This window comes from Cibotium barometz, chromosome 22 (assembly GCF_041138505.1).
Source record: "Cibotium barometz isolate CiBa-2024 chromosome 22, ASM4113850v1, whole genome shotgun sequence".
Lineage (NCBI taxonomy): Eukaryota > Viridiplantae > Streptophyta > Polypodiopsida > Cyatheales > Cibotiaceae > Cibotium > Cibotium barometz.
Genome location: NC_141067.1, coordinates 57,317,087 through 57,340,051, shown reverse-complemented (window position 1 = coordinate 57,340,051; position 22,965 = coordinate 57,317,087). Strand labels below are relative to the sequence as shown.

Genomic DNA, 22,965 nt, shown 5'->3' with positions numbered 1-22,965 from the left:
CTCTACCGCATCTTCGGTGGTAGTGGGCTCTCTGGTGCTGTCCATGTCTCCTGTATGTAGTGCTGCCATATGTCCTGTCTCATCACTCTGTTCTTCTCATTGAGAGAGAGGTAACCCCGTGGAGCGGACTGATCATACTGAAAAGGTGGCAACCGCTAAATGTCTATCCCATGATGTGAGAACCACTGTAGCATCTGTGCATACCAAGATCCAATGTGTCCAGCCTCGGCCAGCTGTCTGGATGCCTCAAAAGCTCGGCGGGATAATCTCTCCGTGGGCATCTCCCTCATCCTGTATATAAAGGAGATCGTCTGGAACAATGCCTCCACTGCCATAGGTTGTGCACCAAACTCAGCTCGAACAATGTCGTGCGGAACGGATGGTTTGCTGCGTATCATCCTCGAAAGCATCAAGATCTGTGGTCTCTCCAGCTGTACCCATGTGGAGGCTGCAAGCCTTGGTGCACAAACCACTGCTGCAAACATCAAGGCTGGTGTCACTAATGTATCAAAGAGCCACCCCTTCATGCGGGATTCCTGAAAATGTTCCTGATGACACTGACGCTCAAGGCCAGCAAGAGCTGCATACCCCCGGGTCACTCTGTCTCGGACTGCCTGAGCCATGGAGAAGCGTCCAGCTGAGCTAGTAAATGTGATGCCAAGGTAAACATAAGAGCTCACCACCTCGACCCGCCCTCCAGCTAATGTGAGAGTAGTGTGGCTCCTGACTTCGGGTGAGGTGTGGAAGATCATAACCTTGGTTTTCCAAAGGTTCACTGTGAGCCCGTCCTGTGCGCAGAAGTCATCAAGAGCCACAAGGTGTCTTTGAAGCCCAACCTGCGTGTCGGATACCAAGACGATGTCATCAGCATAAAGCATAACATGGACAATAATACCTGATAGCTCAACCCCAGAGCCTCCTCCCTGTGTGATGTAATCGACCACCTCATCAATATGGAGCCCAAAGAGCGTGGGGGAGAGCGGGTACCCCTGCTTCACACCAATGGTGCTAGCAACTGTGTCGGACAAGCCTCCTGGGCATCGGACTCTCCCAAAGACCTGCTCATATAGCCTGTATATGCCCCACATCATGTCTGAAGGTATGCCTAGTGTTTGTAGTCGCCGAAAGAGGAGCTCTCTGGGCACAGTATCAAATGCCTTGCGGAAATCCACAAAGCAACAATAGAGTCGTTGCCTCCGTGCCTTGGCCTGATCAATCAGGCACCTCAATGTAAAAATGTGGTCGATGGTCGAGAAGGCTCGACGGAAGCCTACCTGGCCTGCTGCTCTCAATCCCCCAACCTCTGCATGAGTGCTCAGCTCTGCCTCCAAAACTGCCCCGTATAGTTTGGCCAATATATGGCCAATCATGATGGTCTTGTAGTTCCCGGGGTCTGGTACATCTCCCGCTTTATGGATCGGCACAATAGTGTGCATCGTCCACTCAGCCGGAAACCCCTCTGACAGAGCTCTGTTGAAGAAATGAGCAAGAAATTGTGCCAATGTATCAATAGCATAGATGAGATGCTCTCCCTGTAATCCTGTATGATCTGTCGCCCGTCCATGTTGGAGTCGGCATATGGCCCTCCTAACCATAGGTGGGGTGAAGAAGGTGGAGACTGTGGAGCATGGCTCTGTGGGCTGTGGTATAGGGGGCTGTGCAGGCACATCATAAAGTCTCTCTGCATATGTCTGCCAGGTCTGAGGATCGGCAATAGGTGTGGGAGGACGGGGCTCTCTGAGTCTCCTCCAAGCAGCAACAGCATCTCTGCTCATGAGCATGTGATATATGTCCCAGTACTGAGCCTCCTCATAAGCTCGCCGCTTACGGCGGGTGAGAGTATGCATCCTCCTGCCTGCCTGCCTCTGGGAGATCTCCCCGCGAGCCCTTGCACTCGGAGACTGCGGTAAAGGTTTCTGCACTCATCATCATACCATCGGTTCTAGGGCATGCTCCCAGATGTAGGTGGCTGTCCTGTCTGTATGTGGTATGGGAAACTCCTCGCGGGGCTGCGGAGTGCAGTACATGTGAGAGCTGGGAGGTGAGCATGGCCATGGGTGCCGATGGATCTAAGGCAAATAGCTGATCATGAACATGATAGTCGTACACCTCGGCTAGGTCCTGAGTGAAGTGAAAAATAGTGCGTGGTGGCTGTATGATGGGTGGGTGGGTCTCCAGTAAGCTCCTGAAAGTGAGGGATAGGTATGTATGATCCGCCCCAATGGGGCATGGTGGTACGGTGAAGTGAGACACCATATCTGCTGCCTCCCGGGATCCCATCACATAATCCACTATACTACTGCCGCCTCCCACTGGAAAGCAAGTCAACCCACTTGAATCTGGCCACTGAGTCATCCCGTTATAAATAACGAGATGGTGTCGGGCCCCAAGCTCCAGCAAATGTTGCCCATATCCAGTGCTGTCAGCTCCTCCATCAGCGGAGATCCGAGTGGTCCCTGTATCCTCTGTAGCTAGCGGCTCTAGTCTCAAGGGATCCTCAAAGTCATAGATCTCGCATTGACTGCTCTGAGTCCGTGCATTGAAGTCCCCCATCAAGAAGACTTCTCCCAGTGTCGAATAGTGTAAGATCTCCTCAGATAAGACAGAGTATGGAGACTCACTAGCCTCTCCTCCACCCGGCTCCTCGGTGGTGGCAAACCGCGACCTCTTCGGAGGAAAGTAGCACATTATAGCACCACCAAGTCCAAGGCTCTGCTGAAGACTCTCCTTGGCCACTAATACAAGTCCAAATAGTTGTAGGAATGCACATATGCTGGCTGAATGTGAAGAGTATCTTCCTTCCTTAGCCTCCAGTTGATTGGATGCTGCAAACTATGTGTACTTTGCTGAAATACCTGAATGAGTGATGTGGAACTGAGTTCATGGTTTTATACTGCCTAATGGCTGCAGTCGGCTGCCTATAGAGGGTTGTCGGCTGATGAAAAAGTCCCGTGACTGATTTAAATGACCAGTCGGCTGCTCTAATGCCTGGTCGGGTGCTGTCGACTACTATGTAAGTCCACGACTGCAAACTGTGGCCAGTCAACTGCTGTGGGGCTGGTCAGGTACTGGCCGATTGGACCCCAAGCCTCATGGGCTGGCCGACTGAATGTAAAAGGGCCTTGGCTGCCCCTTGCAAGGCTAGCCCATGTTGGGCTGCCTTGGGGTTGCCCCCTTCTATGTGCAATGAGACCTAAAATGCCGACATGCAACTACTACTATGGCTGACAACTATAAGCTTCTGAATGATGCTTTCTCCAAGTGGGTTAAGAGGACTGACCTCTAAAGCTTAGAGACTGACCTATGTAACTCTTGCCTGATTGTCCCTGGACTGAGGGCTCACAATGGGGTCATGGCGTATGACTGTCAGATTCTTCGACCAGATCCATGCTTCCATCTGTGGAGGAGAATTTGCTTTGGGTCTATGACTTCAGCTTCGTCTATCATATCTGATTGTTGCTCTTCGGATATATCCTGCAATGCTAGACCTACATATGGCTTCAACCAAGAAACATGAAAGCACACTGGACTCCTACAATGTCTGAATAGTGCCCTTTCGACTAAGAGCATCGGCAACGAGGTTGTTTTTGCTCGAGATGTATTCAATCATTCCCCCAAATTGTTGGAACAATTGACTCCACCTAGACTGCCTGTCACTCCATTGGGCACTCGGCATGGTTTGCAACCATTTAAGTGCCTGGTGATCAGTATTAACTGTGAAGTCCCTCACGTAAAGGGAGTGCTTCCAATGCTTAAGAGCGGTCATCACCCCCAAGAGCTATATCATACACCGAATAATTCTTTTCGGCGTTATCCACCACTGGCCTATCATCTTGCTCTAAAACAGCTTCAATGGCAAGGTTACTGGCATCGATAATCACCTCGAAAGAATCATCCCATGATGCCAACTTCAAAACTGGTGACTCAAAGCCAACTTTCTTCATTGCCTGGAATGCCTCTAGAGCCTTACCCGTGACGGACACTTTCTGACGACGAGTCTTCACGCCCTTGAGTAAGTCAGTACGAGGTGCTGCAAGGTCAAAAAACTTGTCCATGTGGGTGCTGTAGGCCTAACAAAGACCCACAAATGAGTGGATTTCCTAGGCGGTAGTGGGAACATCCCAACTGAGAATGGCCTGTACCTTTTCAAGATCGAGGCTAATATCTGAAGAACTAATGATGTATCCCAGGTAATGGATTTCTTGTACTCCAAACTCACTCTTCTTGGCATTGATAAACAACTCATTGGCCTGCAAGAGTTGCAAAACCTGTGCCACATCTTGCTCATGCTGCTCTACAATCCTTGAGAAGATAAGAATGCCATCTAAGAAGATGAAGACACATTTGCCAATGAGATCCCAAAAAACCCGAGACATCATTTTGTTGAACATCGCTAGTGCATTGGTGAGACCAAATGGCATCACCAGAAATTCGTAGTGGCCACGCTCGGTCCTAAAGACCGTTTTTGGAATGTCAGCCTCGAAGATCTGAACCTGATGATAGCCACTCTTAAGATCATCTTAGAGAAAATCTCTGCACCGTTGAGTCGTTCAAGGATGTACTTTATTCTGAGCATGGGGAATCTGTTCTTCAATGTTAGCTTATTGAGCGTCCTATAATCCACACATAAGCGTGCAGACTTATCCTTCTTCTGGACAAACAGAATGGGAGCGGCAAAAGGTGAGAGAGATGGTCGGATAAATCCAGACCGCAGTAGTTGGGCTAACTGCTACTCCAGCTCGCTCTCCAATGCCTTGGAAAGGCGGTAGGGGAACTTGCTTGAAGGTTCTGAACTAGAAACCAACTCTATGCGATGGTCCTGGTCTATGCGATGGTCCTCAGGTCTACTGGGTGGGAGAGTGGTTGGGAGGTCGTCTCGTAGCATGATGTTGCTTTATTGAGACAAAAGACCAGCCATCCGCTGCTCCCCTGAGGATGCTACTCATAGTGGTTGAGTACTTTAGGTTAGGTACGGTATGGTACGAGTACGTGAAGTATGCATCAAGATAAGTACTTTAAGTACGTTCACGTTTTTTATTTTATATATATATATATATATATATATATAAGGAATATCTAGCATCCATACAAAAATAGCATGAAAGACAATGGTAATACTGAAATGAAAACTAATCTATTAACTACTGAGCAATGACCACCGACTAAAATAATTAAAAAACGGGCCAATACATTGAACCTCATATTTGGTACAAAGACCTTATCCGTACAAGGTACGGTACATACGGAGTGGTACGAGAAGTACTGAAGGTACACATCGGATGAGTACGAGTGCGGAGTGCAACTATGATGCTACTTGAATTGCATTAGACTAAGAGCGGACATATAACAACGCACTTTGCTCCTTTTCTAATGGCTCTTTGGGCCTGAATGTGGGAAATGAGGGGAACGCCAGGAATGCTCCGATCCCCGCGAATCATGAGAGGCTCAAGAAAGCCTTTAACTATGGTGAAAGAGTCCTACCTCCAATCAGGAATGGGAGCATACTGTGGAAACCACTGGATCCCGAGGATCATGTCACACCCTAAAAGAGGGGAGATAATGTAGTCCCACTGGAATGTGGCCCCCTGAACCTGAAACTCAAATTGCTGAGCTTTCTGAGTGATGTGTGTACGTAGACCAAGGGGTAAAGCCGTCCACATCTAAGTGATAAGGAACCAAGGTACAGCTCATCTTGGTAGCCAATTACGGAGAGATGGCATCCTCAGAACTGCCCATGTCAAAGAGGACAATGAACTGTTGTCACTTTGCAGTGCCATAGGCACGGATGAGAGCCTTTGTCTTGCCCTTAGCCTCACCCTCATGCTTATCATCAAATACCACGGGTGGCACTGAATTCAAAGAGGGTAAAAGCTGAATGGCATTTGAGGCTGATGGCGGAGGTGTGGATGATGATGCTATGGTTGCTACTGTGGAAGTGAGATAACTTATAATGCTTCTCTATATGCATGACATTGGAATCCTTTGGTATCCTCAGATGCACCCACATGCCAACCTCCAAGACCCTCGGAGATTCGCATTGGCATGCAAAAGTTTGGGCACTTTCTTGAGCCGTTCTTATGCTCTCCTTAGCTAACTTGAGCATATCCTGCTATCTTGCATGAAATCACAACCTTGCCGGTTTTGGATTTTACTCAATCAGGGGTTGAAAACCATGCATAAGCATGAAAGGGCTATATCCTGTAGTTCAATATCACATGTACATGGGAGGCAGTGTAGTACGCAGGTCTCCTTTTCATCTCATAGACCCATTGGGTCTTTTGTAGATGTTAATAAAATCTCTTTCTTTTCTTTCTTCACGCACATCAACACCAGCACCTGCACCAATTGATTGGAAATATTTCATTAACTACACTATAACAGCACATTGAAGCTTCATTCATCTGCACAAAATTACCACACGTATTAGAAAAGAAATACCTCATTTCGTGAAGCACATGACAAGTTACCTGTAAGGCGCATACTGTTGCAAAGAGAATACAAGTATACAAGTATGTAGTTGTCTGGAATATCCAAGATATTGTAGTTAAAATAATAATAATAGTGAGGCTTGTTGCACTCATGGTTTCCTCAAAAGGCAGTGGCTCCAACGCAACCTCAATGTAGAACCACACTCTGAAGATGGTATAAATAAGAAACGCTGGAATAAACAGTTTCGCAAGAAGTATCCTGCCTTGCTACACCAGAATATGGAAGTATTATCAGTGGAACACTCAACAGGCATTATAAATCACGAATGAATAGCTTGAAGTCTCGTGAGCAAACAATTTTTTGCCAACTTGAAAGCCATCTCAAAAATTACAACAATAAAAAGAAAATTGAAGCAAGTCTTACTGAATGTACCTTAATGACACTTTCATACTCATTCTGAACTTCCATCATTTCTTCTTCTGCAGCATCCATAAAGAGAACACCTCGAAGTCCATGCCTCCTTATAGCTTGACTCAGAAAGAGAAAAGAAACCATTGATAGTGCAATTCCCACCACCACAACCAAATATTGGAAAACCAACTGTGACATGTAGTGGCATGATCAGAATCTAATGGACAAAACGAACTGTTTCTCAATCTTCTCAAAAGCACAAATACCTTGGCCTCAAAACACACAAGAGTAGCTTAACATCTATCAAACAATGGATATTTGCACAAAAATGAATTTCAAAACCCTAATCCTACTATACGTTACAACCTGTAGGTTCAACAAAAATCAACACAATAGATTTACAAACTCTAAGAAAACGATGATTCAAGATATCAGGGCAAACTGCATTTAACAGCAACTCATCTCTCAATCACATGCAGCTGGCCTTTGATGCACAAGTCATAACACTAAGGCCATGCACAAGGTAGGTTCAGTAAGAGAGAGGGGGGAAGGGGGGGCAGAGAGAGAGAGAGAAATGAAATGAAATGATATATTAACGTCTTCAGAAGGCCAAAATGACCTATGAGACCAACAAAAAGGTTACAACAATTGGTGGATCTGATACAATGTCTGTGTAAGAAAAGCTAAAAACAACTAAACAACTAACTGAAACTGAAACAACTATGAGGAAAAGTACAGTACTAGGAGCTCCTAATGGATAACATCTGGGAGGAAAATTCCAGCAACAAAGGTAAGCATCATACACATCACTATCCAAAGATGTCTCTCATCGGTCAATGGCGGATATCCTCAATGTCCTCCATGGTGAGTACTCTGACTGGACGTCTCCCAGGCCGTGCCAGTATGGTCCTGATCCTCTGTTGTAGTCTCCGCCGGTGTCGAGATGGGCCTCTCATCTTGGGGCGCCTGGACCGCCCCAGCTCTATAGCCCGATCAATCAGTGTACCTCTGGTGCGGCTATACTCTGGGGCTAGCTGCAATGCCTGCTGGCCTGACTGCTCAATCTCTGGTCGAAAGAAGTTTGTAATCTGCCTCTGTAGGTCTCTCCCTCTTTGATCCCCTCCCTCTCAAGAGACCCTCTCTATGTCTACGAAGCTCCAGTAAGTATAATCCGAGGCATCTCTGATCCTGGTATCTCATGACTCTAGAAAGTGGTCTGAAACCCTCTCTAAACAGGCAGTGAAAACGGCCTCGTATCTCATAATATACTGGACAGTGACATATGTAATGTAACTCTGTCTCTGGCTCCATCTGGCACAGCTGACAAATCCTGGCCTCAGCTGGTACTCCTCTGAATCTGCCAGTCTCAATCTCTAGCTGGTGTGAGGAACACCATACCCCATGAGAAAGATGAGTATCCATGTAGCTGGGTCTAATCACAAACCCATCCTGCGTGAGCTGGAGAAGATGATCTCTATAGAAAGCCATCTTCATACCAAGCTCGTGTGTCGGCTGTATCCATGTCCTCCTAGTGTCCAGCTGAATCAAGTCCTGCCTGATAAGTCTGGTAATCTCTGCCCGTGTGAGAGAGAGGGAGGGTGCATCCAAGGAGTACTGAAATGGAGGTAGCCTGTCCATACTAAAGCCATGCAGCTGGAACCAAGCTGTCATCTGTGCATACCAACATGATCCGTCTCCCTGTGATGCCAACTGTCGTGAAGACTCCAGGGCTAAGCGAGCATATCTGTCTCTAGGGAGAGCCCAAGTGCTATGTATAAAGGAGACTGATCGAGTGAGTGCCTCTACTACCAATGGGGGGGCAGCCATCTCTGCACGGATAATATCATGTGGTACGGAGGCCTTGGCCGGGAAATCATAGAAACCAAGGGCCTCTCCATACGTCTCCATCCATCAGTGCTACCAGCTCGGCTGTGGTGATCCACTGAGGATCCCCATATCTCCATTGCATACAGCATGGCTGAAGTGACCAAAGTGTCAAAGAGCCAAAGCTTTGTTCGAGGTTCCTGAAACTGAACTTGCGAACACATCAAATCTAGTCTCCCCAATGCTGCATAAGCTCTGGTCAATCTGGTCTCCGCTGCTCTCCTCAGGGAAAATAGTGAGCCACTAAAAACCACACCAGGGTAAGTATATGCATCTGTATACTCCACTGTCTCCTGACCATATGTAAAGGTGGGTACTGACCTCCTAACCCACTGTGCTGTGGTGTTAAACACCATCACCTTGGTTTTACCAAGGTTCCTGGTTAACAGACAATCCACTGTCCTGTGCAAACGTGTGCAATGCATCCAAATGATGCTGCATCCCCTCTGGAGAATCTGAGATCAGCACAATATCATCAGCATACAATAACAGCGGAATCCATGTCCCTGCTAGCTGTGCTCCTCTGTCACCCTCCCGCTCTACATAGTCTGAAACCTCATCCACATACATCCCAAATAAGGTGGGAGAAAGGGGGCAGCCTTGTTTCACCCCAATAGTGGAGTGAACCATCTCAGATATACCCTGAGTAGTACGTACCTGTCCCACAACTGTCCTGTATAAAGCCATGATTCCCCAAATCAGCTCTGTGGGCACTCCCATCTCGTGTAGTCTACGCATCAGTCTGGCTCTCGGTACTGTGTCAAAAGCTTTGCGGAAATCCACAAAGCAACAATAAAACCTCCTGCCATATAATCTGCCCTCCTCAATAATAGCTCTGAGTGTCAAGATATGGTCAAGAGTGGAGAAACCTCTCCTGAACCCTGCCTGCCCTGATGCACGTATGCCCTCTCTCTGCCCATCTACTCAACTCCTGCTCAAGAATAGATGCATATAATCTAGCCAATGTGTGACCAATCATGATGGTACGATAATTCCCAGGAAGCATGGGATTCCCTGACTTGAAGATAGGCACAATCGTGGACATATTCCAAGTCTCAGGAAAACCCTCACACATGGCTCGGTTAAACATCATAGCAATAAGCTCTACAAGCATATCTCTGGCATGAATAAAGTGTTCTGCTACCAAACCATCATGATCATATGCTCTCCCAGTCCTCATCCTGTCAATAGCTTTCCTTACCATCTCAGCAGTAAAGAAAGCACATGTCTCTGGGCATCCGATGGGTCTGGCAGGAGCGGCTGTCCTGCTGCTGTGTACAGGGATGCTGCATACTCACCCCAAATCTCTGTGGAGGTAATGGCTGGTGATTGTGAATGCTCATGGAATAGTCTCCATGCCTCACCTGAGTCCTGACTCATAAATAACTGATACAAATCCCTCTCTAACTGAGCAAGATAAGCCCTCTTCTTCCGTCGCACTAGGTGCCGGAAGGTAATCCGTGACTGTCTGTGAGTGGTAACACCCATGAGCACCTCTCTCTGTAATCTGATCCTCATCTCTCTGCACTCCTCATCATACCAACTGTTCTGGGGCATGTTCCCAGATCGTCTCCGTGTAGGCTGACTATGGGGATATGCCTCTGATGCTGCAGCATGAAGCGTCTCTATCAATATCTGAGTGAGCTCATCTAATGGCCGTCCCGGCTCCTCGGCACATAAGTCTGTATATCTCATCCGTGTATACGGTGTCAGTCTCCCTCATAAAGGTATAACGAGTATGTGTGGAGACCTGTCCCAATGGAGCTGTGCTGAACTGAAATGTGAGAGTGAAGGACAAGATAGCATGATCCACTGCTATTCCAACCGGCCTAGTGCCTACCATAAAATCCTGAAAAGAGGGAATGAGACTGGGCTGAGCCATAACATAGTCCACTGTACTAGCACCATGCCTATGTGGAAAGCTAGTGAAACCGCCCGATGTCGAGAATCTCTGTAGGCCATTCAGGATGGCCAATCCATGTGCAGTCCCCATGTCTATCAAATACCGCCCATACACTGTATGTTCCTCATCCTGTGAGAGTCTAGATAGGCCCATATCCCTAACATCAAGCTCCCTCAACATCTCCTTTCAGGTATCATAAAATATTGTCTCGTTATGGGCGGTCCTAGCATTGAAGTCCCCCAGGAGAATGATGTCACCATCCCTGGAGAACTCCCAAATGTCATCATCCAAAATAGAAAAGGGAGACTGCCCGCTAGGTGATGCATACACTGATGTACTAGGAGCAAAATAGCATATAGCAATGTAGAGATATCTGCCCGTCTCTGCCCTCAGTCTAACCCACATGTACCTAGCCTGCTCATCTCTGCGGACTATATGTATCAATGGCTGTAGCTCCTCTCTAAACAATATTGCCACTCCTCCTGAGCCCCGTCCTCTATGCTCTGAACGAGTCTCCTGTCTACAAGCTGTCTCCCATCGGTATCCACTAACATGTGGCATGGACTGTCCAGGAGCCTGATGCGTCTCACAGTAGAAGATGATGTCCCTCCCAGTGAAACTATCCTCAAAAGCCCCTACATCAAGGCGTAGAGATCCATTACAATTCCAAGTAGCAACTTTGAGTGTAGTCCCATAGGCCTCGCGTCGTCATGAAGAGCGCCTCTCCATAATCACCACTCTACCATCTCTATAGAAGGCCACTTTCCCTTTCTCTCGGGCTGCCCTCCATAATCACCACTCTACCATCTCTAGAGAGAGAGAGAGAGAGAGAGAGAGAGAAATGAAATGATATATTAACGTCTCTAAGACGCCATAATGGCCTATGAGACCAAAACTGAGAGTACATCTGAAGTTGGTGTCTCATCAAAGAGAACAACCAAATGAAACTGAAAAGTACAATAAACTGATTATCTTACAGTTATACGAACTGTAAGTAAGACTCCTAGATGATACTGAGTAGAAAATATTGGAAAATATATATCAAGTAGATCCATGGCGATGGTGAGGATGTCGTGGTCGGGATCCTGGTGGACGTGGCCAACGAGCACGACATAAGACGACTCCTCTATCAATGGTGACTCCCTGGGAGCGTGGCTGGTGTCCTGATGGCCCGATGGAGGAGGTATCAGAAGGTGTGTGGGCTGGGCTGCTAGTGCTGGTGCCAGTGCCGAAGAAATCTGTCAGGATCCTTTGTCTAGGTACATCATGCCTCGGTCTCCTGTCTGCCAAGAGGGTCTCTCTGTGTCTCCTAAGCTCAAGTAGGAACAATCCCAGGCATCTCTGATCCTCAAACTCCATGACCCTGCGTAACGGCCCAAAACCCTCTCGAAAGAGGTAGTGATATCTCCCTCGGATCTCATAATAGACTGTACATCGGCAAATGTAGTGCTCCTCTGTCTCTGCCTCCTAGTAGCATAGCTCACAAATGCGGTCATCTAAGATCTGATGCACATATCACCTTGCCTCAATCCGCAATTGGTGTGTGATGAGGTCCAGATGAGGTCCAGATTTGTCCAATGACACAATGTATCCCATGTGATAGGTGTATATCCATGTATGCCGGGCACGTGATAAAACCATCTGGTGAGAGGTGCAGAAAATGGCTCTTGTAATGAGCCATTTTCGTGCCTAAGGGCTCAAGGGGACTAGTCCATGTCCTCTCTGTGTCCACTCTGACGATATCCATCCTATATCACACGGTTCTGCTCTTAGTGGGTGAGATCCAAAAATGGACAATCCAAGCTGTACTAAAAGGGTGGGAGTGCCTCTATCCGCAAACCATGTAGGTCAAACCATGATCTCATCTGAGCATACCAACAATGAGTATCTCCATCCTCTGCCAACTGTATGGATGAGGTCAATGCCAATTGGGAGTACCTCTGCTGAGGGAGCTCCCATAGCCGCTGTAAAAAGATAACTACCTAGAATATGGCCTCGGTCACTACTAGTGAGGCACCCAACTCAGCCTGAACAATCTCATGTGGTGCCGATGATTCGCTCTGAATCATGTGGGCAATCATCATAATCAGTGGTCTTTCCGTATGCCTCCATCCCTCAGCTGTCCCTCTCTGAGATCTATGATGTATGTTGGGCCCCCAAATTGGAGCTCCGTACAAGAGGGTCGGTGTGACAAGTGATCAAATAGCCACAATTTGGTGCACGGCTCCTGAAATTGTATGTGTGCACACTGCCTCTCAAGTACCCCCAAGGCTGCATGCCCTCGAGCTAATCTAGTTGCTGCTGCCTCCTTCAGGGAGAAACGCGGTCCTGTGAAAGTAACTCCCAAATAGACATATGCCTGACGTACTCAACCAGCTCCCCTCAGAAAGTGAACTGATACTCTGATCTCTATGACTTGATGTACTAAACCAGCTCCCCTCGAAAAGTGAACTGATACTCTGATCTCGTCACCCATGCCTGTGTGGTGTTAACACCATAACCTTGGTTTTCCGAAGGTTCACTGTCAAATCTCTATCTGCGCAGAATGCCTATAATGCATCCAAATGTCTCTGTAATCCCTCCGGAGAGTCTGAGATTAGAACAATATCATCTGCATATAACAAGATGGGTATCAACACCCCTGCCAGGCATGCCCCTGGGCCTCCCAATCTATCTACATAATCGGAGACCACATCCATGTACAATCAAAAGAGGGTGGGTGACAATGGGCATCCCACACCCCTATCCTGCTGGTCACCATATTGGATAGTCCGCCTGGAGCTCGGACTCTGCCTGTCACAAACTCATACAAAGCATATATCCCCCACTGCATATCCTCAGGTACCTCAATGTCCTACATTCTGTGCGTAAGCCTGGCACGTGGTACAGTATCGAAGGCTTTGCGTAAGTCTACAAAGCAGCAGTATATCCTTCTCTTCTGTGCCCTGCCCTCTTCAATCAATAAGTGCCTAATGAAGGGCGCAGGATGCAAGCGATGGAGGTTCGAAGTGGAGCTGTGCAGAGAAGTAGAGAACGCGATATTTCTTGTGTGCTCAATACACACGTAAAATTCACACACTATTATTATGTTTAGGGTACAAAAGTTATAAGGCCCATTTAAATGGCCTTAGGGTTGGTATGGCCTTAGGGGTGGTTCACACCCAGTATATGAATAATGTACAAGTGAGGGCCTTTAGACCCAACAACCTCCCACTTAAAGGCCCGATGTGGTACCTTTAAGTAACTCCCACTAAGTGTAAGCAATGCTGATGTTGTGTCTTAGCAAGACACTTAGTGAGAACATCTGCGGGATTATCCTGTGTTTTGACCTTTGTCAATGTGACAAGGCCATCATCCAATACCTGTCGTATAAAATGGTACCGCACATCTATGTGTTTGGTACGAGCATGGAGCATGGCATTCTTAGCCAGGCATACAGCACTTTGACTATCACAACCAAGCACTGGAGCATGTGCTGGAAGACCAAAAGTCCTGAGAAGACGACCAAGCCAAATGGCTTCTTTTGAAGCCTCTGTGACTGAAATATATTCAGCCTCTGTAGTGCTCAGTGCAACAATCTTCTGCAATTTGGAACACCAAGAAATAGCTCCACCAGCCAATGTAAAGACATAACCACTGGTAGATTTCCGAGTGTCAAGATCTCCTGCCATGTCCGAATCACAGAATCCCCGCAATGACAATGTACCCTTTCCATAACATATGCATGTGTCCTGTGTACCTTTCAAGAACCTGAAAATGCTCTTCACTGCCTCCCAATGTGGTTTGCTAGGATTAGACATAAACCTGCTAACAACTCCCACTGCATAAGCAATGTCCAGGCGTGTAGCAACCATGGCATACATCAAAGAACCACAAGCTGATGCATAAGGAATGCTTTTCATAGAATGGGCAGCTGCATCATCTTTTGGGCAATCATGCTTGCTAAGCTTTGTGTGTGGCGGTAAAGGCACACCAAGAGGCTTAGCATCAGCCATATTAAATCTCTCAAGCACTTTCTTGATGTACTTGTCTTGAGAAAGGAATAAAAGATGCTTCTTTCTATCCCTTGCAATGCGCATACCCAAAATATGTTCAGCTGCACCCAAATCTTTCATAGAGAATGCTGAATTCAGCTCCTTTTTCAAAGCATTCAAAGTTTCCGTATGCTTGCCTGCAATCAGCATATCATCCACATACAGAACTAGCACAATAAGACTACCATCAGGAGCCTTTTTAGTGTAGAGACAGTGATCTGCATGGCTGCGTTTGAACTCATGGTTGAGCATGAAAGTATCAAACTTCTTGTGCCACTGTCTAGGGGCTTGTTTCAGCCCATACAAGCTGCGTTTTAGTTTGCATACCAAATGCTCTTTCCCTGGAATGACAAAGCCCTCAGGCTGCTGCATGTACAACTCCTCATCCAAGTCACCATGTAAGAAAGCAGTGATCACATCCATTTGATCTAACTCCAAATCCAAGATAGCACATAAAGCAAACAAAACACGGATCGTAGTCATCTTCACCACAGGTGAAAAGATCTCTTGGAAGTCTATGCCTTCCTTTTGTGCATAACCCTTAGCAACTAGACGTGCTTTGTACTTGGGTTTGTCATCAACACATTTTACCTTATAAACCCACTTGTTAGGAATAGCTTTCCTACCTTTGGGCAAAGGCACAAGCTCCCATGTATTATTTGCATACAGTGACTGCATCTCAGATTTCATAGCAAGCTCCCACTTACCTTTGCGTGTAGACCTTCTAACCCAATGATCCACATTGACGATGAGACTCGTAGCTGTCCAATAGCAACGCGAGAGCTGTGTGGCATGTATACATCCATGTACTGCGGTCGATGTATATACCCATCCCCTGAGATGCTCATAAAGTGGTCTTTGTAATACAAAATCTTCGGTGGTAGTGGGCTCTCTGGTGCTGTCCATGTCTCCTGTATGTAGTGCTGCCATATGTCCTGTCTCATCACTCTGTTCCTCTCATTGAGAGAGCGGTAACCCCGTGGAGCAGACTGATCATACTGAAAAGGTGGCAACCGCTCAATGTCTATCCCATGATGTGAGAACCACTGTAGCATCTGTGCATACCAAGATCCAGTGTGTCCAGCCTCGGCCAGCTGTCTGGATGCCTCAAAAGCTCGGCGGGATAATCTCTCCGTGGGCATCTTCCTCATTCTGTATATAAAGGAGATCATCTGGAACAATGCCTCCACTGCCATAGGTGGTGCAGCAAACTCAGCTCGAACAATGTCGTGCGGGACGGATGGTTTGCTGCGTATCATCCTCGAGAGCATCAAGATCTGTGGTCTCTCCAGCTGTACCCATGTGGAGGCTGCAAGCCCTGGTGCCCAAACCGCTGCTGCATACATCAAGGCTGGTGTCACTAATGTATCAAAGAGCCACCCCTTCGTGCGGGGTTCCTGAAAATGTGCCTGATGACACTGACGCTCAAGGCCAGCAAGAGCTGCATACCCCCGGGTCACTCTGTCTCGGACTGCCTGAGCCATGGAGAAGCGTCCGGCTGAGCTAGTAAATGTGATGCCAAGGTAAACATAAGAGCTCACCACCTCGACCCGCCCTCCTGCTAATGTGAGAGTAGTGTGGCTCCACTGCGGGTGAGGTGTGGAAGATCATCACCTTGGTTTTCCCAAGGTTCACTGTGAGCCCCTGCTGTGCGCAGAAGTCATCAAGAGCCACAAGGTGTCTTTGAAGCCCAACCTGCGTGTCGGATACCAAGACGATGTCATCAGCATAAAGCATAACATGGACAGTAATACCTGATAGCTCAACCAGCCTCCTCCCTGTGTGATGTAATCGACCACCTCATCAATATAGAGCCCAAAGAGCGTGGGGGAGAGCGGGCACCCTTGCTTCACACCAATGGTGCTAGCAACTGTGTCAGACAAGCCTCCTGGGCATCGGACTCTCCCAAAGACCTGCTCATATAGCCTGTATATGCCCCACATCATGTCTGAAGGTATGCCTAGTGTCTGTAGTCGCCGAAAGAGGCGCTCTCTGGGCACAGTATCAAATGCCTTGCGGAAATCCACAAAGCAACAATAGAGACGTTGCCTCCGTGCCTTGGCCTGATCAATCAGGCACCTCAATGTAAAAATGTGGTCGATGGTCGAGAAGGTTCGACGGAAGCCTGCCTGGCCTGCTGCTCTCAATCCCCCAACCTCTGCATGAGTGCTCAGCTCTGCCTCCAAAACTGCCCCGTATAGTTTGGCCAATATATGGCCAATCATGATGGTCCTGTAGTTCCCGGGGTCTAGTACATCTCCCGCTTTATGGATCGGCACAATAGTGTGCATCGTCCACTCAGCCGGAAACCCCTCTGACAGAGCTCTGTTGAAGAGATGAGCAAGAAATGGTGCCAATGTATCAATAGCATAGATGAGATGCTCTCCCTGTAATCTTGTATGATCTGTCGCCCGTCCATGTTGGAGTCGGCATATGGCCCTCCTAACCATAGGTGGGGTGAAGAAGGTGGAGACTGTGGAGCATGGCTCTGTGGGCTGTGGTATAGGGGGCTGTGCAGGCACATCATAAAGTCTCTCTGCATATGTCTGCCAGGTCTGAGGATCGGCAATAGGTGTGGGAGGACGGGGCTCTCTGAGTCTCCTCCAAGCAGCAGCAGCATCTCTACTCATGAGCATGTGATATGTGTCCTAGTACTGAGCCTCCTCATAAGCTCGCCGCTTACGGCGGGTGAGAGTATGCTTTCTCCTGCCTGCCTGCCTGTGGGTGATCTCCCCGCGAGCCCTCTGCACTCGGAGACTGCGGTAAAGGTTTCTGCACTCATCATCATACCATCGGTTCTAGGGCATGCTCCCAGATGTAGGTGGCTGTCCTGTCTGTATGTGGTATGGGAAACTCCTCGCGAACATGTGAGAGCTGGGAGGTGAGCATGGCCATGGGTGCCGATGGATCTAAGGCAAATAGCTGATCATGAACATGATAGTCGTACACCTCGGCTAGGTCCTGAGTGAAGTGAAAAATAGTGCGTGGTGGCTGTATGATGGGTGGGTGGGTCTCCAGTAAGCTCCTGAAAGTGAGGGATAGGTATGTATGATCCGCCCCAATGGGGCATGGTGGTACGGTGAAGTGAGACACCATATCTGCTGCCTCCCGGGATCCCATCACATAATCCACTATACTACTGCCGCCTCCCACTGGTGGAAAGCAAGTCAACCCACTTGAATCTGGCCACTGAGTCATCCCGTTATAAATAACGAGATGGTGTCGGGCCCCAAGCTTTAGCAAATGTTGCCCATATCCAGTGCTGTCAGCTCCTCCATCAGTGGAGATCCGAGTGGTCCCTGTATCCTCTGTAGCTAGCCGCTCTAGTCTCAAGGGATCCTCAAAGTCATAGATCTCGCACTGTCTGCTCTGAGTCCGTGCATTGAAGTCCCCCATCAAGAAGACTTCTCCCAGTGTCGAATAGTGTAAGATCTCCTTAGATAAGACAGAGTATGGAGACTCACTAGCCTCTCCTCCACCCGGCTCCTCGGTGGTGGCAAACCGCAACCCCTTCGGAGGAAAGTAGCAAAGGGCAATATAAATCCATCTGGTCTCTGAGAGGCGTAAGCTAATCCACATGTATCTCGCCTCCGAGTCTCGTGCTACGACTCGAACATGCTCATGTAACCCATGTATGAAAAGCACTGCAATACCTCGTGAACCTCCGGAGGTGGCCTGTCTCATCCCCTGTCGGTGAGCTGACTCCCACTGATAACCCTCAACCCGTGGTAAGCCCCTCTCCGGGCTCTTATGTGTCTCTGTCATCAAGATGATATCCCGGCCCTCCATCACCTCCTCAAGTCTCCCTGGATGTGTCCATAGGACTCCATTACAGTTCTAGATTGCTATGTGTATCTCTTTGTCTTCATGTTGTTTCCTCCGTGTCTCATAGGCCAGATGGCGCTATTCGACCCTCTTCCCATCAATGTAGATGTGACCATCAATATAATGTGCCTTCTTCCCTTCTTTGCATGCCGCCTTGATCTTCGGCATGCATAATCTTCTGTGCTCCAGTTGCATCCATGTGAGGTCATCATCGAAGTAGATGGGGTCCCCTGGCAAGCTCCTCAAGATAGCCCGTCTTCTCATAAAGCTCATCCTACTCTCCTCGTCCGGGAACTGTAGCACTAAGGCCTTGCCTTTGGTGGAGTCCTTTGGGGTTGTCCTCCATACTCTAGTGAATGGGAGCGGCTCATCCTCCTCTAGTCCTAGCTTGGTACATAGGTTCCGCCCGTCAATCTCGGGCGTGGAGGTAGTGCTCTCTGGTATCCCTGTGACTCGGATGTTGAGGCGCCGGATCCGTCGCATCTTCTCGTCATCAAGAGTAGACTGCATCATGTGTACATCTTCTTGTACCTCCTTCTTGATGTTCTTCTTCATCACTTGTACATCTTCTTGCACCTCCTTTTTGATGTTCTTCTTCATCACTTCTACCCATCCTTCGCGGGCCGCCTCCATTTTCCCCTGGATTGTGTGGGTGAGAGTTTTGGTGATCTCTTCTTTGATTGCCTCTTTGTGCATCTCAAGAGTCTCTCCTTCCTCCCGTGGACGATCGCGTAAGGATGGCACTTCGCCCTTCAAAAGGTTGATTTCCTCCTGCATGGCGAGCTTTTCCTTCTCCCACTCCTCTTGCATGGTAAGCTTCTCTTCCTTCCATATTTTCGCTTCGGCTTGATGGCGGTGAGGGTGCTGTCCAATGTCTTCTTCTGGTCCTTGATAAGATCCCTAAGGATATGATCAAGCTGGTTGATTTTGTCATCTACAGACCCTCCCATTGTAGAGGGAGGGAATGTTTGAAAGGAGCACTCAGCAGGTAAATATGTGGGAGAGAAAGAGAAGAAATGGATGAAAAAAAAAAAAGGTTTAGGGTTTAGGTGAGAGAGAGAGAGCCAGCAACGGCTCTCTGCCGTCCCCTAAAAGGGCCATCCCCCACCGGCGTCCCCGTCCCTGTCCCTGTCCCCTGTGAGTGACGTGTCGTGGGGGACGTCCGTCCGTCCCCGTCCGTCCCCATCGCCGTTCCGTCCCGATTCGCCGTCCCCGTCCAAGCAGCCATCCCCTCCGTCCCCTATGACTATGGATTTGAAGCATAAACCAAGTGTTGAAATACATCTTTGCATGAAGTGATGTGGCTCGAAGCACCACTATCAAAATACCATGATGCATTCTGTCTGTCAGATGCAATGCAAGACATATCAGTGTTTGAAGCACTTGGTGTGTCACTAGTGCATGTGACCAAAAAAGTGTACTCTTCCTGGATTACATTAGCTGATTGCTGTGCTTTGTCATCAGAAGAGTCTGCTACTGCATTGCCTGCTTCTTTCCTTTTCTCTTTTGCAATCCGCTTCCTACATTCACTGATGTAGTGTCCAGGCTTATGGTAGTAGTGACATTTGCCCTTCTTTTTGGGCTTGTTTGCATCCCCTTTGTCAGACTTTTCACCACCAGAAGAGGGCTGTCCATGACCAGCCTTGCTAGACTGTTGTCCCCCATGCTTAAAGCTCTTTGCTTTTCCCTTATCCCTTGCTGTAAATGCCTTGTCTCCACCACGGTTGCTCGATAAGTTTGCTCTTGTTTGCTCTTCCTACAAGAGTAAACCCACGAGCTCTTCAAAAGTGATGGGATCACCACCTCCTCTCATTGAGAGGTTGAGAGAGGTGTGAAAGCCCAAGTAGGAAGGCGGTAAAGAATGAAGAGTGTTGGTGACCATCTGTCTGTCTGGGATAATCTCATCAATGTTGAGCAATTGTTCTTGCAAATCTTTCACTTTGGTGAGATGATCTGCCATGGAGTCACCCTCATCCATAGAAAGAAGATCCAATTGCCTCTTCAAGTAGGCAACTCTTGCCTCGTTGCGTACCTGATACATTGCTTCCAATGTGTCCCATGCAAGCTTCGATGTCTTGCAAGAACGAATGTGCAGAATAATAGTCCTTTTCACTGAAAGGGCTATCAATGACATGGCATGTGCATCTCAAGAGTCCCATCTCTTCTGCTCTTGTGTGGGAGCCGGTTCTACATCAGGAGCTCTTTGAGCACCTCCCCTTTGAGGCGTGGCTGGCTGTATGGTAAGTGGGCGTGTGTCATCACCACACACGATGCCCCAAAGCCCTTTGGCTACCAACAAATTACGGATCATGAAACTCCAGAGGGAGTAGTTAGATCCATCCAGCTTGTCCTCCTGGGTGAGCACACCAAATACATCTGTAGCATTCTGTGCCATGTCAACAAAATACACCTGCAAGCAAACCAAGCACCAATGTGCACTGCCAGGCAACCAAATGTCCTGTGCAAATGTATGCCTGCAAACCAAAGCAAGTGTAAACCTGCACCGAATTGTCCAATTACACACAATGTGTATACATACGCGACAAATCACAGCTGTAATGCCCAATTACATGCTCCAATCTGAAAATCCCCAATTTTTATGCACTCCAATCGCTTCAATGTGCATCTAATTGGCCAATTTTCACAAAAGCCCCAAATTTCTGCAACTGAAAGAGGTTCAATTTGCTGATTTTGACCTCAATTTTGAAAACCCCCAAATTGCAATTTTTCAATTTGGCCTCAAATTGAGAAATCCCCCAAATTGCAATTTTTCAATTTGGCCTCAAATTGAGAAATCTCCCAAATTGCACCTGCAACTTTCCTTTGAATCTGACTTGCACAGAAGTGTCTGCAAAATCTGCATATGACCTGCACTGAAATGGCTGCAAATTTTGTATTTGGGTTTGACCAAAAATGTGTACTAGGAATACCTTGTAGTTGCGGAGTGTAAATGATGTTAGGCGGGGAGCACACAGGCGAGTAGAGTTGACGGTGGGAGCCGGCGGAGCTGGGAACTCAACGAGGAGAAGCACTTGGAGCTGCAGGCGGGTGCATGTACGTGGCAGCCAGGTGGAGGCGTGCAGAGTGCGCCGGAGTTGCAGGTGTCGAGGAGGGCGCACACAACTGACGAGGCAGGCGGAGGCGGGGCGGCGCCAGGGGCTCGACGGTGGCGGAACACAGGACGGGCGGGCCAGGCGGAGGCGCGCCGAGGAGCTGGCGGAGGCGGAGACCTGCCCACTATCGCAGCCGGCCGGGTTGGGCGGCGGCGGGCTTCTATGCAGTGATTGCGCCGGCGACTGGGCTGGGTGGTGGTGGCTGGCTGCGCACTAGAAGCGCCGGCGAGCAGAGGACCGGAAGCGGCTGGGCGGCGGCGGCGGCAGGGCGGCGAAAACCAGTGAACGTCCCAGAGCTGAGAAATGGACGGAATTTCGCCGGGTTTGCTGCAGATTCTCCACAGGCAGAATTCCAGGGCCAGCTCCCAGCTCTGATACCAATTGTTGGGTGTTGGACTCACACACTCACACACACAAACCTGCACATTAGGGTTAGGTGCAGGATAGAGAAGCTCACACACAGAAATGAGAGAGAGAAAGAGAGCCAAAAGTGTGGTATCCACAAAATGCAAGTCAACCCTTGCATGTGTGCCACATCCATATAATATAGAAGTACAAAATATTATATGTTAGAGTGTCCTTTCACACTTGATGTCCAAGGGGAAAAACCACATGGGAAAAAGTGCCCTTGGTTAAGCCCTGTTCACACATAACACTACCATAAGTGAGCATATGCCTACAATTAAGTTCCTCAGAGCCTCATTTGATACATCCTCAGGCACATCCCCACGGAAAGGTCTAAGTAGACTCACATGAAATGCATTGTGAATCCTCCAGTGATCTGGTAGCTTCAAACGAAGGCCACCTCACCAATCTTTTCCAATACCTGAAAAGGTCCATAATAGCGCATGCTCAACTTAGGGAATAAGCGCTCTTTACCCTTTATCTTTTTGAGCCTAGCTTTCTCAAATCGCAAAAGAACCCAATCACCCAATGCAAACTCTAATGCACGTCTGTGACGGTTTGCTGCCTTCTTTTGCTTTTGCTCAGTTTTTTGGAGTGCCAACTTAACTCTCCTATAAGCTTCATCCATGTTCTCCACATACTGGTCAGCCTCAAAGATCTTATCCTTTGTGTGCAAAATGGGTGGTACCTTCTTTCCTCTTTCCACAATGTCAAAAGGCGCCTTGCCCTTCGAGGTATGGATGGTGTTGTTATAAGCGAACTCCACCAAAGGAAGATACTTTTCCCATTGTTGCTTGTGCTCTAACACATAACACTTGAGAGGATCTAACACTATGGAATTAGCCTCTTCCGACTGTCCATCTGTCTGTGGATGAAACGATGATGAAAACTTGAGTCTTGTACCCATGTTGTCAAACAACCCTCTCCAAAATAAACTCGTCATTCGTGGATCACGGTCACT

At 48.1% G+C, this 22,965-nt stretch overlaps 1 protein-coding gene across 3 annotated transcripts in view; it reads right to left on the bottom strand.

Annotated features, from left to right (window-relative positions):
* Positions 1–22,965, bottom strand: part of LOC147626751 (uncharacterized) — a 116,633-nt gene that overhangs the window by 48,899 nt on the left and 44,769 nt on the right. For 2 of the 3 annotated variants that reach the window (XM_086816773.1, XM_086816772.1), the window contains exons 3-4: positions 6,862–7,029; positions 6,468–6,695 (exon numbers count right to left, since the gene is read on the bottom strand). In XM_086816773.1, the coding sequence (XP_086672899.1) occupies positions 6,468–6,695; positions 6,862–7,029 (396 nt within the window). The remainder of the gene's footprint in view (positions 1–6,467; positions 6,696–6,861; positions 7,030–22,965) is intronic. The other variant, XM_086816774.1, reaches the window with a different exon arrangement.